Below are 14,607 nucleotides of genomic sequence, written 5' to 3' on the forward strand. Positions count from 1 at the left end.
CAATTTTTACTCGCCCTTTGAGATTTTGCCCAAGTATATTTCAGTTATATGGTGTATCATATCACATTCAAATGAAATGAACACATATTTTACATAATTTTATGTAGGATTCCGAAAAGAACTGCACATGCAGTTTTGCCAAAGACCATAACCTGGTGTTCTATTTATGACGGGCTGGAACTATAGTGAGCAAACACATTGCCACCAGGCGAACTCTGCTCTGAGTCCAGTATAATTCATCAGAAACCATCAACACCCGGGACCACGGGACAATGACATCATCAGGCTATTGATCGGCTCCTCAGAGGCCCCCGAATCACTTGATTTAGGGGCCAATGACTTATTTCTAATGTCACAGCAACTTTCAACATGAACCAATAAAACAGCCCAACCCCAGCAGATGAAACCCCCCCAGGATGATGGAAGTCACATTAAATGGAAAATGACAGTTTCTCAAGGACGATGATTCTGAGTGAATCTTGTCCGCCCGGCTATAGTGGCTTTTGAATGGCTATTCAGTGGTTATGTGTGTGGGTGTGAAATGCTGCTCTGACCACACTGCTGTGATTTCATCCGTCGTGAGGATGTGGGCTTCACAGTAGGTGAGCCAATGCTTCAGACTGTCCACATGTTGGATTAAACAAGGGGGGAAGTTAATGAAACATTGTACCAGGACACAATAAGGGACATCAGTATGGCTCACTGAGGAAACTGGATTCTGGACATGGTATAGGAGGACAATTGAGCTATTCCCTGTTACATCTTGAAACACTCTCACACACAATCCCCTTTTCTCTGAGATAGATTAGAATCATGTCTATGGTCACTTATTAACTGACTTATTAGGTAGTTTCAATTCCAGATTCTACTATACATTAACAGGCAGCTGCTACAGAACTGTTACATTTTCTCTGGGGGTTTGATTAGTTGTGGTTTGGAGGATGAGAGCTGCTTGCATCGCGGGACAGTTAACATGAGGTCACTCGCTGCATTGATGTGCAGAAAACACCAACAGCACTGCTTGAGACAGGACGGATTTACGAAACCCTCAGTAAGCTCACACAGTGTATCTTCTGAGTAGCAGTCTAAACCGTACCCCTCACCCTCTCCCTCTCTCTGCATCCGCAATCCAGATCCTGCCCTTCAGGCAGGTCTGGTGACAAACCTTCGCTCTTAAAAGCTACACTAGATGAGAGTGTAGTTTGAAAAAGTAAGGTTGAAGATTGCAATAGAGAAGACCGTCCCAACATGTCAGGATGTGTGTTTTATGAAACAACTACAATAGATTTCAGAGCTCACCGGGAACTCCAGTTATTACCAGTGACGCTGGTATTGTTTTCACCTTGTCATGCCAAAATGTGGCTCTGGAGACACCTACTGTAGCGGGAACTACCACAGAAGAGGTTTTGAGTACTTTTCCAGGTGTTTATACTGTATATCTGTATGTCTGTGGACAGATTTGTCACCACTATAGCATCACAACCGGGCAAAAACTTTACAGATGTGTAGTTGAGATCAATTCTGAAGGCAGTTTGAAGGTGGGTTTGGTCTGAGCAAGATGGTTGGAAGTAGGGGGGGGGGGGTGTGAAATGGGGAAGGGGCCATTATCCCCCTGACTTTACGCCCCTGGCCCAATTTGGCATGGTGTGATCCCATCACATCAAGCTAGCAAATTCAGATCTATGATTGCATCTGAAATTCCATACTTTAGTACACCAAGTATGTGAGATTTTTTAGTATGTCCAAAACCTTAAAGGCCCAATATCATGCTCATTTTCAGATTCATACTTGTATTTTGTGTTTCTACTAGAACATGTTTACATGCTGTAATGTTCAAAAAAAACTTTATTTTCCTCGTACTGTCGGCCTGAATATGCCTGTATTCACCCTGTCTGAAATGCTCCTTTTTAGCGCATTTTGATGGAATTGCAACAGAATTGCGTTGCTAGACAACAATTTGGGTCCATGTGTACTTCCTGTCAGCTGATGACATTCACATAAACTGCAACCAGGAATAAACTGGGACACAATTAGAATGTTTACATTTCAGATTGTGTAAAGGGTCTAAATATTGTATATTTGTGACATCACAAATGGACAGAAATCCTGACAGCTTGTTTCAAATGCAGAGTTTCTGAATACTGTGTGTATTTCCCTGTGGATTGAATGTTTCCATACTTACACAGTATTTATATAGGACTTAAGCCTGCTTTATAATAAAAAAAAATTTTTTTAATAATATGGGACCTTTAATATGAAACAAATACGACGCATGTTGCATACTATTTCCATTGAAATATTACACTATGCATACGCCAAGCCCCCGGGAAGAGCGCCGGTCGTTGATCCCAACTTTCGTAGTGGCCAAACGGCGGTACTGCAACTTCCGTGTCCATCACGTGATGGCCCAAAAATACTTTTCCCCATAGACTTACATTGGGAAAGAGATGTCTGTAACTCAGCGGGTAATTTTTTTCGAGGTAAATAAACTCCCCAGTATAAACACTCTAACAGCCCTTATTTAAATCATTAGGTTTTAAAAGTTGTAAAACACACTAATAGCTGAGTTATTCCCTTCCTCCGTTCATGTGAATGAAACCCAGACCGAGGCTGGAGCGCAAGCCGTGACGACCGCGTGACCGAGTCATGTGACCGAGCGGACCCTACTGCGCATGTTCCATGTGCCCATGATCCGGGTATATTTCCAGGCGGAAGTCGAGCCATTTAGGCATCATGTGCCACTGAGCAACTTTCATAGGAATGAACGGGGCCCCGCCTCCAATGCTGTATCCAGTTCTCTTAATACATCCATGGCATACGCTGGACACTACGGCAGTATAAATATCCCACAATGCAATGTGGTAGTGATGACAACGTTCATAACAGACTTTGATAGAAAGCAAAATCAATAATGCTTCAATTTAAGGATTTTTTTTTGCCGTTTGCCTTTATTTGATAGTGACAGAGAGAGGGGATGACATGCAGTAACGGGTCTCTGCGGTAAGGACTCAGCCTCGGTACATGAGGCACCCGCTCTACCAGGTGAGCTATCGGGGCGCCCCAACGCTTCAATTTAGATGGAAGTATAAGATTTCACTTAATATATTTTTTTAATTAGTTCAGACATTGATTATCATAAAATCGTCGTTTTGGTGACATGAGATTGGCACGGGTTACCATGGTTACATGTCTCCAAATGGAAAGGAGGCTCTCAGGAAGTGACGTCGTAAATTACTGCTCAGTGTGTCCGGAAAGATACATACTACTGTTTATTCACACAAAAGTATGTTGAACGATAGTGCACATATTGAATGTGCGATTTCGGAAAATTATTTTTAGTTTGAACATAACTTTGGAATTCCGCTACCCAACCTAATAATTTGTTGGGGCCTGTCAGGTTTGGGTTTTGTTGCGTAACGTTTTTGGCCAGGGTTGGGTCTCGTTATTTCCAAATGTGTTGCATTAGCCTAAGTTATGGATGAAGTAAAGCCAAAATATAGCCTTGGTTCTAGGGATTACTAGTGTGGTTCGATTGCAGTGAGGACATAATCGACCGGATTGCAGGAAGTGAACCAAAACGCTGGGGATCATGGGCCGCCTGTGCAGACATTTGTTGAGATGGACACAGGTAAAGACAGGTTAACAGGAGTGGGAGAAGACTGACCTGAGGCCTGTAATATGAAGTGAGTTCAGCATACCCAGGCTATCTTCTGGTTATCTGGCTTAACCCACCCTAACAAACTAGATCCCGCTAAGCGGTCCTACGGCGCTGGTTATCAACTCGGTAAATCAACCCAGGGTTTCTTAATCTAAATTAACAGATTTATTAATTTAACAGAACACTCAAAAGTCAGATATAGTCGGCTAAATGGGGCAGTGATATTATGTGATATATGAATAGATTACACATAATTAAGCCCTTTGACAACAATGTGACTATTTCAGCCTTGTTTCAGCTGCACCCCAACTCCGGCGGTGTGAAACGGATTTGAGAGCAAGTAAAAAAAAAAACAACATATAATCCTACTAACAGACAAACCAACGCCGGTGAAAACAAAACCACCTTGGCCCGAGGCCTTTGGCCTTGGCGGAGGTAAGAAACATAATTCAAAGCAGTAATCACCCACAGCATACAGCCAGCTGTTCTTCCTGCATTTGTCAGTTTAAACTGTGTTGCTTTTAGCCTGGATTATAACTTCAACTTCTTTGTATTTGTGTAATATTATCAGCGCACAAAGCTTTGATTGGTCAGTAGGCGGTGCCTTTATACGAGTTGATCTCTTATCTGAAACATAACATGATCCGGAGCAGGTTAGGTGTTCAGCATAAGTTACCATGGTGATCTACCCCGGTAAGAAGTGAACCACCATCGTAGGACTGAAAACCCTGAAGGGTTAACCCCAAAGTTACCTCACTAACCCCAAATCCTGCTTTGTAGTACAGGGCTCAGGACTTCTGCAGAAGTCCGATGTTTGCTTGACATCTGGGCCAAAGAAAAACACAGAATATGCTAAATAAAGTCCACAAAAATAGAGACGTTTACAAAGTCACTTGAGATCAACTTGAGGAGAAGGGATATGTGATAAAACTTCAGCCCTGCTGCTTCGTACACGCCCCTCAGCAAATAGATTTTTTTTAATTGGTCCGCTTTAATTTGTGCACTGTGAAACTGATAGAAAATTAACCAAAAGTATCAATTTCACTCTGTTCCGGACTAGCCAAACAGACTATGGGTTGTGAAAGCGCCCGTACGGGACCAGTTTAAGTCTCAGTGTTAGGCCGCTGCAGAATACAAGTGGCTATAAACCTGCAAACAAATGGAGTGAAAACTGAGAAAAAAAAACATTTGAATCAAAGCTTACCAATGTGACATATTTTGCTTGTCCTTTGGCATAAAGCAATGACAGACAGGTTGACAGACATGTGCATTCTCACTTCACGCCACGTGATTTCTAGGTATAAACATTTCAAGCTGTTACCTCATGCTGCTATTTGGGGCCACAACAGTTTAGCTTCAAACTCCCTCCAAGGAGTGCTGGATTTCCTGGCAGACCAGTTGGCTATCTTAAATGCAATTATCAGTTGCTTTGCAAGCTCTGTCTATCTTGATGGCTGTAAATTGCCTGCTAATGTTCTGTACTGTCATTATCCTCTCCGCTGTCTCTAAATGTATATCATCGGTTCACTCATCTGTCAATCTGTCTGCTTATCCACGTGCACCTTTAATCATCCATCCATCACTGGAAGCTCCGCTTTATCAAGGCATCAGAATTATAATAATGTGAATGAAACATCAGTAGCAGATGCACCATTACGAGGGTAATGTGGTACCTTCATCAGAAACAGAGCGATAGCCTCGCTCGGGTCTCTATGAGTTAAGTGCAGTCATATAACGCTACATTTAATGACATTTTAGGTGGGAAAATGGAAAAGTACTTTGGACAGATGCGAAACCTAGAAAATGACACAATTTTACAATATGACATAATGTGCTATTTCACATTTTCCACACAATTTAACAAAGGTGATAATCCGACCGGGCACACCTGTTCTCCTCAACTCGCTGTTATACGACTCAGTTCCTCGTTTATATGCGCTGTCAATTTGGGTAGCTTGTTCTGCCGAGCGAGCCCAATTTTACTGCGTTGTCCTGCTGCTTTTATGTTTTGGTAATCCTTTTAGGAAGATGCTTTAGATCCTGAAAGCCTGTTCATGACCAGGTACCATCCCCTCTGAATAACACACTCGGGAAGCAAAAAAAACATCCTCTCTTACAAGCTAGCAGTTAGCCTCTCACCACTCAACCACTCAATGTTAAATTGGTCATTTGCTACCGCGGGTGAGATGAAAAGATTGATATCCCACTTGGCTGCGTGACCTAGCTTAGCATTAGGGCTGGGCTATGTGGCTAAAATGCTGTATCACAAAATAGGTCATTTTCATATCTCGTTAACGATATATATATCATGATATAGTATTTTTTCTGGTGATTCAATAAATAAAGTCTATATGAAATAGCCACATGGCAAAGCCCATTTTTGTAGACTCCTGTGTAAATTAAATAGGCTACTTGACAAATCAAAAGTAGTGAGTATTTTCTCATTTTAGAAACTTGAGTGCAAAATGAACATAACATTTTAAGTGAAATTATAGAGCAAAAATAAATAAATATAGGCCTATAGTCTATATCACGATAGAAACGATAGAAAAATATAAACAATAGATATATTTATACCATTTTGAAGACATATAGGCCTATCGTCATACTGCCTAGCCCTACTTAGCATTAATTCTGGAAGCAATAAATTCCCCGGTGTTAAATATGCAGTGTCAAAGTACATGAACTGTTTCAGGGTTATTACAACAACAGCTAGAGTAAGATACCCCCCAGTGTCGGTGAAAATGTTCAGAGTTACAATACTGGTGTATTCTGGAAAGTAGTCTGTACTCTGGAAAGCTTCGTCCACCTCCTACCTCTTTCAGACGGACCATGATTTTCACAGCGCCATTTAGCACTTGTCGAAAGTTTCTCTTAATCACTTATTAAACCAAATTTCAGCATTTCAGCAGAAGCAGCATTTTAGAATAACTTTATATTGATGTTCAACATACACTCCAGCTGGTTTTGTGTCTTAAAATACCAAATTACACAGGGCTAACGTGACCAAGTTGAAGGCTAGCTAAAATGTGTCAGTAACATTAAGCCAATTGACGCTAACTAGCTAACGTCAAACTACACAATGTCGGCAAGAGGTGTCAATGTGGAGGAGTGACAGTATTGTGTTATTTTTAATGTCCATAGATTACAGTAATATAGCAAAGACTGCATGTGTAGGGAGTTGGCTGAACTAGCTAACAAGTTATCCGGGGCTAACAGTTAACATTACATTTGCGTGCGTGGGCAAACACAAAGTTTTTCATAGCGGTAACTCTTAGGGAGTGGAGACGCGTCGTCTATGTATTATACAGCAATGGTCTGAAGCTACAGTATGAGTATTGCTTTCAAATAGCGCTAGCTAGCAGCTAATATTTACAGATGAATTAACAGAGTAAAGTGCAGCGGGCCCAAGTCAGTACAGAAACATGCTAACAGAGAGCAGTAACTCACTTAGATCTATGCAGTATTCCACTTTATTCTAAGCTTTCGGTCTGTCAGACCTTCGTCAGAGCATACGTGATTCAACAAAAGACAGGCTGGTAGAAACAACCATTCCCATTCCAATCATTGGCAGTAGTAGTTCAAGATGTTTTCTTCATTTCTAATGTAGAATTTGGTGTCTAAGGTTTATGACTGCCCTCGCCTGATACCTCTCCATTGCTCTTTGTTCTACTGTCTTTTTTTGAGATCCTCTTTTGAGATGTTTGTTATTTCTTATGAATCTGGGGCTCTCTGATTTATGATGGCTTCAGCCTGATCCTTTTCAAAGCTCCGTTTACTATAAAATGTATGATATTTCTATTAGGTGCTTTGTGATTATATATGTGTTTTCTATATTCACTGTGTTCCACCCTTTTGTGTATTTAGTATGATAAAACAAATATGGCATCTATTTGTATGCCTCACAGTTCTCTACTAGAACTACAATTCCCAAGAGGTGGAGCTTCTACCACCAGGGTGTGCACATGGGTGCATTGCATACTGCCAATCAATAATTGGAATGGGATTGGTTATTTCTTCCAGCCTGTCCTTTGTTGAATCACGTATGCTCTGATGAAGGTCTGACAGACCGAAAGTTTAGAATAAAGTGGAATACTGCATAGATCTAAGTGTGCGGATGTCTTTTCTATCAGATGAGTTCATATTAACATTAGTCTTTGTTTACTCACGTGGAAAATGCAAAATCAGTTCTGCTTGCACGACTCAGACTCCACACAGTCCAGCTACTTTAAATTTGAAATTAGACAAATTGATTGAGATTTTTAAAGCCCAAATCGACCAATACGATTTCCCCATCTACTATATGCCAACAGGAGCTGATGCTACTGTCAGAGTAGCTTTGTGTTCATCGTAGCGATCATAACACAGATTCAGTTTTGCTGTTTTAACAGATACCATCACGTTGATTAAAACAAAAATCAATAACGAGCAGAAATACGTCCAGATCAGTGAACCGAGCTCGGAGGAATTCTTGAATGCTGGTAAGCCATTAGCCACACCCTTGAGGGTTCACGTCATTGTTCTGTTGGTTGAAAATAATTTCCATGACTCACTTTCTGGCAAGCTACATTTTGGGCATTTCCAGAGGTCACAGCAATCAACTGCTGACTTGTATTGGTCGGCTTAGTTGAGTTTGTTTCTCACCTAACTGGTATCTAGGGACCACTTTTTCTTTTTTTGTTAAGATGATTAATGAAAGTTGGTACGCCAGACAGTGTGACCAGATTGGTGGCACCTGTCACCAAAGGCATCAGAGTATACGATGAGACGGGAACTGAGACGGATGCAGACGTCTTTGAAGAAGTAACACAGCAGCTGGTGTATTTACTTTCTCATTTGACAACGGTAAACTTGTTCTATCTTAATTCCCATTTCTTTCAGTTATAGTCCATGGAATGTGGAGGAATACTCAGTTACACTTTTAGGTTGAGAAAAACCGAGAAATGGTAGGTGTTTATTTTCCTCTCTTCCCTCTCTCTCCTGAACTACACGTATACTACACGTCCGGCTCTTCCCAATTTCATCTGCCAGCCAGTCCACCGCTTGATGTCGTAACCAATTCAGCGCTGGAACTTTCAGGCTGCGGCCCCAGATGATGCGGTCATCCTGGAACTTGTATCCTGCAGCTCTGGTGATACAGTCATTCTAGATGAGGATTACAGCCCTTCCAGAAAACAGCAGAAGGAAGATCAAGATGCCAAACGTGTAAGTAGATGTGTAAAATGTCTGTTGTGATAGCTTCCTTTGGGGATCGCACACTTTTGATTTGATTTTCCTGTGTATTTACTGTCAGTTCTTCAAGATTATTTCATTTTTAGTGAATATTGTCTTGTCTTCTACTCTTGTCGTTTCACAGTTGGTTGAATCTGCGCTGGCCTAGAAACCCGGTGGAGACTGTATTGTCAAGGAATACAACCGGACAAAAGGTTTGACTGACTCCTCACGGCGACAGATGGTTAACATCCTTGCAGACTGAACCTCATGAGTAATTCAGATGTCTTTTAAACTGAAAGTGAAGTTTAATTGTTATGTAGCACGTGACGGTGTGAGCATGTCTCAAAACTTGTTTTCGAACTACATTTGACCTGAGGGTTAATGTTTTAATTTGTAATATATTTGTATTAAGACATGGATATAATGGTGTTTTGTTGTTTTTCCCCCTGCAGACATTTTTCATTTTACTTGTTTTAAGTGTCAGGTGGACATGGTAAAGTAGACAATGCAAAACAATCAAAAGTAGTTCTTTTGAATTATACATTTTATTAAAAAGGAGGCCATTGATAATAAACAAGGTGTTGAGTAAGAATAACACTTAAAGGGAGTAAATACACGAGTAAATACACCAGTTAAATTTACCGGTTTTAGATTATGGAGATGTTTTGTATATGCATACCTCTGCTCAGTGCCTTCATATGCTTGATGTAGCTCACTGTGCATCCTTGAGGTTCATTACAAATTGTAAAGCTCTGACTCACCACTGTGAGTTGTACTGGCCTTCACTGGTAACTCATAGGCTCTCCCATTGGTACATCCTTATATATAAGGTGATTCTGGGTCTGCTACCACAATCCTTAAGTGTTTTTACTACGCAGAAAAATTGTGGACAGTATTCACTGCGTTCACAGGACCTCTTTGTGCTCTGTCCCAAACGCTCGGACAAAAATTGGGGAAAGGGCTTTTGCATATTCTGCACCCTCAGCCTGGAATTTGCTCCAAAATGACCTAAAAATCAAAGAGCTGGTATCATTAAATATGTTTAAATCTAAAATGAAGGCTTTACAAGCAGACTCTACGGCATGCCAATGTTTTTAGCTTCCCTTGTTGTACAGCTGACTCCCAGAAAAGTTCCTTTTTGTCCCCCCATTTGTCTTTAGATAATTCCTTTTTAATGCAAATTTTAGTGCTTTTAGTGTTTGTGAATTGTATTTTATCTCTATTTGTGACTGTCTGCAACTTTGTGTGCTTGCTGCTGACACTCTTGGCCAGGTCTCCCTTGGAAAAGAGGTTCTTAATCTCAATGGGACTAACCTGGTTAAATAAAGGTTAAATAAACATTTTTAAAAAAGAGAGGCAAGTAAAATGACTCCATCATTTATTTAAAGCTGCCAAAATCACTATTCTGCTATTAACTATAATGGATAAAATGACTTGTGTGTCACTTGCACAGACAAACTCACAGCAAATTGTCACTCGACTCTGCAGTTTCCATCAATTGTTTTGATTGTATGGCCCACAAATGTACCGTTCGATTCCCTCTCACCGCTCGTCTCCAGACGCAGCGGGCAACTGTTTTCATCAAACAAGCTTTGAGAAACCCAGTGTACACTACCCGTTAGCTAGCATTAATGGACAATCAAAGTTAGTAACTACCTGGTGAATATATCGGAGCATTTAGCAGCTAAGTGGCTAGAAACTTTCCTCAGGAGTTAGTCGAGACAAAAAATAGACTTGGACACAAACGCAACTACGAATGAATGCCAATGTTGTTCTGTTTGCTAACACGTTCACCCATTGTCACCTTTAGTTGTGGATCCAAACGGCCAATCAATTAATGCAGGTTTAATAACACTTCTACATATAAAGTATAGACACCATGTAAAGGGTGTATACATTTCATCAAACAATGGTATCAAGTTGTTTTTCTGAATGGTATTAAAGAGTTATTGTGTCATTTATCCTCAATAATGTTGAATACAGATCAATAACAAGACGAAGGTATGTCATCTATATTTTAAAGCTGCAGTGGGTAGAAATGGAGCAAATATGATTAAATAATGCTATTTTTATAAAACAGTCACTATATCCTGACGGTACTGCATGAGACAGGTAATCTGAAATAAAATCATGTTTCTCCGGTGTCCTCCGGTGCTCCTAATGGCATCTGCAAGATTTCACAGACCGGAGGAAAAACAACCGGTCAGAGCTAATTTGGAGTCTGCCGTCCTGCAGCCGTCTCTGAGCAGCTGTCAATCACACGCAAACTCCGACCAAACGGTGAAACTAGGCAGCGCTGATCAAATATGAATCAATATTCCTTTTACTGTAATGCCTATTACTCTCCGAGTTTTTCTGTTTTTCTCCGAACATTTGAATTACAATATGCTGAAAGGTTATTATGGAATTTATGTCCAATGATGCCAAAACCTTGGTGCCTACTGAAGCTATAATACATTCGATACTGGGAAATCATATGTTGTTCAAGTGTGAAAACATTCAGTATGAATAACTATAATTCCGCACATGGACAATTGACAATAAGTTCAAGGCAACATGTGGCATTCAGTTCACTTTTCTCATTACTTTGTAGGGTCTCCATTCCACCAACTTTTTTTTTTTATTATTGCAACTGCTGTATAGATGGATAAAATAGTCCCGGGGATATGGAAGGTAAAATCTGTCATAGAGCTGCACACTAAGGTTTAGTATACTTGTCAGCTTATTTCTTACATTCTTTGCATTAAAGGTTGAGCCAGTAGACTCCTTTGCAAGTCTGAACATTAAATTTCTGCTTCCAAGGTTAATTTTTCAGCTGCAAGGCAATACGCTTTTGACACATTTATACATTTTGTATGTAGTGCTTAAAGCTTCAGGAGGCAGTATATTTTTGGCATCATTGGGCAGAAATTATATAATAACCTTTCAGCATATTGTAATTCAAGTGTTCTGAGAGAAAACTAGACTTCTGCACCTCCGCATGGCTCTGTTTTCAGGCTTTAGAAAATCTAGCCCGTGACGGGAGACTTTGACCAATCACAGGTCATTTCAGAGAGAGAGCGTTCCTATTGGCTGTGCTCCGGCTGGTGGGCGGTGCTTGGTATTTCCTCAGCAGTTCTCAACATGGCTGCTGGGTCACAAACTTTCTCATTTTACAGCTAAACAGTACACTACAAGATGATTCTGAAAACATTTGAGGAGAGAAATAGGCATTACAGTAATAGAATATTGATTCATATTTGATCAGCGCTGCCTAGTTTGACCGCGTGGTCGGAGTCTGCGAGTGATTGACAGCTGGCTCTCATAGACGGCAGACTCCAGATCAGCTGATTGGTTGTTTTCCTCTGGTCTGGGAAATTTTGCACATGCCGTTCGGAGCGTTTTATAAAAATCCGATTTTTTCAGATATTTGCTCCATTTCTACCCAATGCAGATTTAACCTCTATAAATCTTGATTTTACCTTTCTATTACCCTCATCCTTCTTTAAATGTATACACAGAAAAAATAAACATTTCCACAACAAGACTCACATGTGCAGCATGAGTATCAGCTTGTTTCAACACTTCATTGAGGCTACATGATGCTTATGTGAAACATTCAAATCCAGCAGGCTTTGTTTTTAGGCCTTACATCAAATGGAAATCATCTAGATGTCTTGTGCATTTATATATAATTATGTCTGACATATCTGATATGTTTTCAAAGTTTGGGATCTCTACTAGAATTGAAAACTACAATTTGAATGAAACTTGCAAAACAGAACAGCCTTGGATGCAGCACAATGAACAATTCTTTGCATATATTGCATCTTTTGTACATCTTGGTTTTTATGTTCTTTTTTCCCCCCACTTTCTGCTTTCAGACATATTTTCAATGATCTTGCACAAAAATCTAACATAAAGAAAAGTAAAAAAAAATATCACAGAGCTGCAAATCTCAAGTATTCAAACTGGTTTACTGGTTTCTATCATTCACTGGAAAAAATCAGAATGTGCCAACTGTTACGACGATGAAATCAACTTTTGGAGAAAAAAAACTCTGACAAAGTAGCTATCCGTCTCATTCGGACGACAAACTGTGGCGAGTTATTACAACCAATTTGCGGAGATAAAAACGTCTTATGTCTTTTCACTTTTCAAGTTTGAGAATTGTTCCAGTTTAAAACACGCAGGGAGATTAAACACCACGAGGGCTGATCAGTCCTTCTCTTTCTTTAGCTCTTCAAATTTATTTCCATGTAGTTAATCTTTATTTGTCCTTGTTCCTCTTTCTGAGTTTCCTTGGAGAGAGCTGTTCATGCCTGTGGTATTACAACTCATAGGCAACAATAATAATGCAAAATACGTTTCATAATGATAATTACTTGTGCAGATGTTCTCGGTTCTGACTTTCTTTCTTTGAGACATGAATGCAGCCGCGTTCCTCCCTAACAGCCATCTACCAGAGTTACATCAGGACCGAGTCAGAAACGAGGCTGACGCTCCAAGCAAGGCTACGCTGAGTTCAAGGCTGGTCAAGGTAATTTACTGGATAACTTTGCAAGCTCCAGTCGCGTTGATTAGTGGCTTTCATGTGAGGGATTTCTGGTGCCCACAGACATTAAAAGCGATTGAAGACTGTCGGCTACCCAGGCTCGCCATTTGAGAGATCTTTTTCAGACTGTTGCCTCTTTTTCAAGCTTTGGATGTTTCATTAATTCACATTATGAGATCCTTGTGAGTATTGGTATTAGCTATTCCTAAGAGCAGTGCTGGGAGGAATAAAAAAACATCAGAAATATATAGAACTAAGTCCAACAGTCCCCTCTGACCAATTTGCCGTGTCAAACTCATAACTGCTCTAGGCTTTTTCTACAAATGTCATGCAGTGTGATGAGCTTACCTCCATAATGAACTCTCAGTTACACTGTTGAGGTTGAAGTCAAATAGTTTGGTCAGCATCAAAATCACCTGCAAAACAAGACAAGGATTGTAATCAAGACACAGGCCTATTGATCAAATGTCAGGTGAGCGAGTCAAACAGTATCAAGGCAAAAATGACAGGAGGGAAAATGAACAGCAGTCAAACAGAGACTTCTATCAATTATCAGCCCAGTCTAACAGTGGTTTGTGAAATAGACGCATACGACGCAATAATCTTGTTGGTTATCGGTTAATAATCGGTTAACGAGGGTTGGTTAATCGGTTAAAAAAATATATTCAAAATTAGCATCCCTAGTTGCTGGAGATTCGTAGGAAAAAGCACGAAAAATACGTTGTTGAAAGTCGTGCTGAGCGTCACAAAAAAAGGGGGAATTTGTGTCAATGTACACGAATCAAATAGATTACATTTTGTGATACTGTGTTGCCATTGTGGTAGAAGAATAGTTTGGTCTTTCAAAAAACGTTCTCCCACTTAGTAAGTGTCAGACAATACTGTGGATTGCATTTTTATATGTCTGCATGAATGCAACCCAGTCGCCAGAAAAACAAAAAACAAAATATATATATTCTTATCTTGTATCTCTGTGTTTCAATGTTCCTGTCAAACATTACAATGCATGCAACATATCCAATCCAGTGTGATTTGGAATGACCAGTTTACCCCTCCCATAAACTGCACCTGACGTGCTGTGCAGAGGCTTCGGAGCGAAGTAAGCCATATTTTATGTGAAGCACACATCGAGGCTAGAGCAATGACGTCATTGATGACGCGCAAAGCCAAAACACTGTTGAGAAATTATTGTTGCTGAATA

At 40.2% G+C, this 14,607-nt stretch overlaps 1 protein-coding gene across 1 annotated transcript in view; it reads right to left on the minus strand.

Moving 5' to 3' along the window:
- sorcs1 (sortilin-related VPS10 domain containing receptor 1) overlaps nt 1–14,607 on the minus strand; it is a 215,061-nt gene that overhangs the window by 104,993 nt on the left and 95,461 nt on the right. Inside the window, exon 2 of the mRNA XM_074631017.1 lies at nt 13,755–13,822. Within this exon, the coding sequence (XP_074487118.1) occupies nt 13,755–13,822 (68 nt within the window). The remainder of the gene's footprint in view (nt 1–13,754; nt 13,823–14,607) is intronic.

The sequence above is a fragment of the Sebastes fasciatus genome, chromosome 3 (genome assembly GCF_043250625.1).
Source record: "Sebastes fasciatus isolate fSebFas1 chromosome 3, fSebFas1.pri, whole genome shotgun sequence".
NCBI lineage: Eukaryota > Metazoa > Chordata > Actinopteri > Perciformes > Sebastidae > Sebastes > Sebastes fasciatus.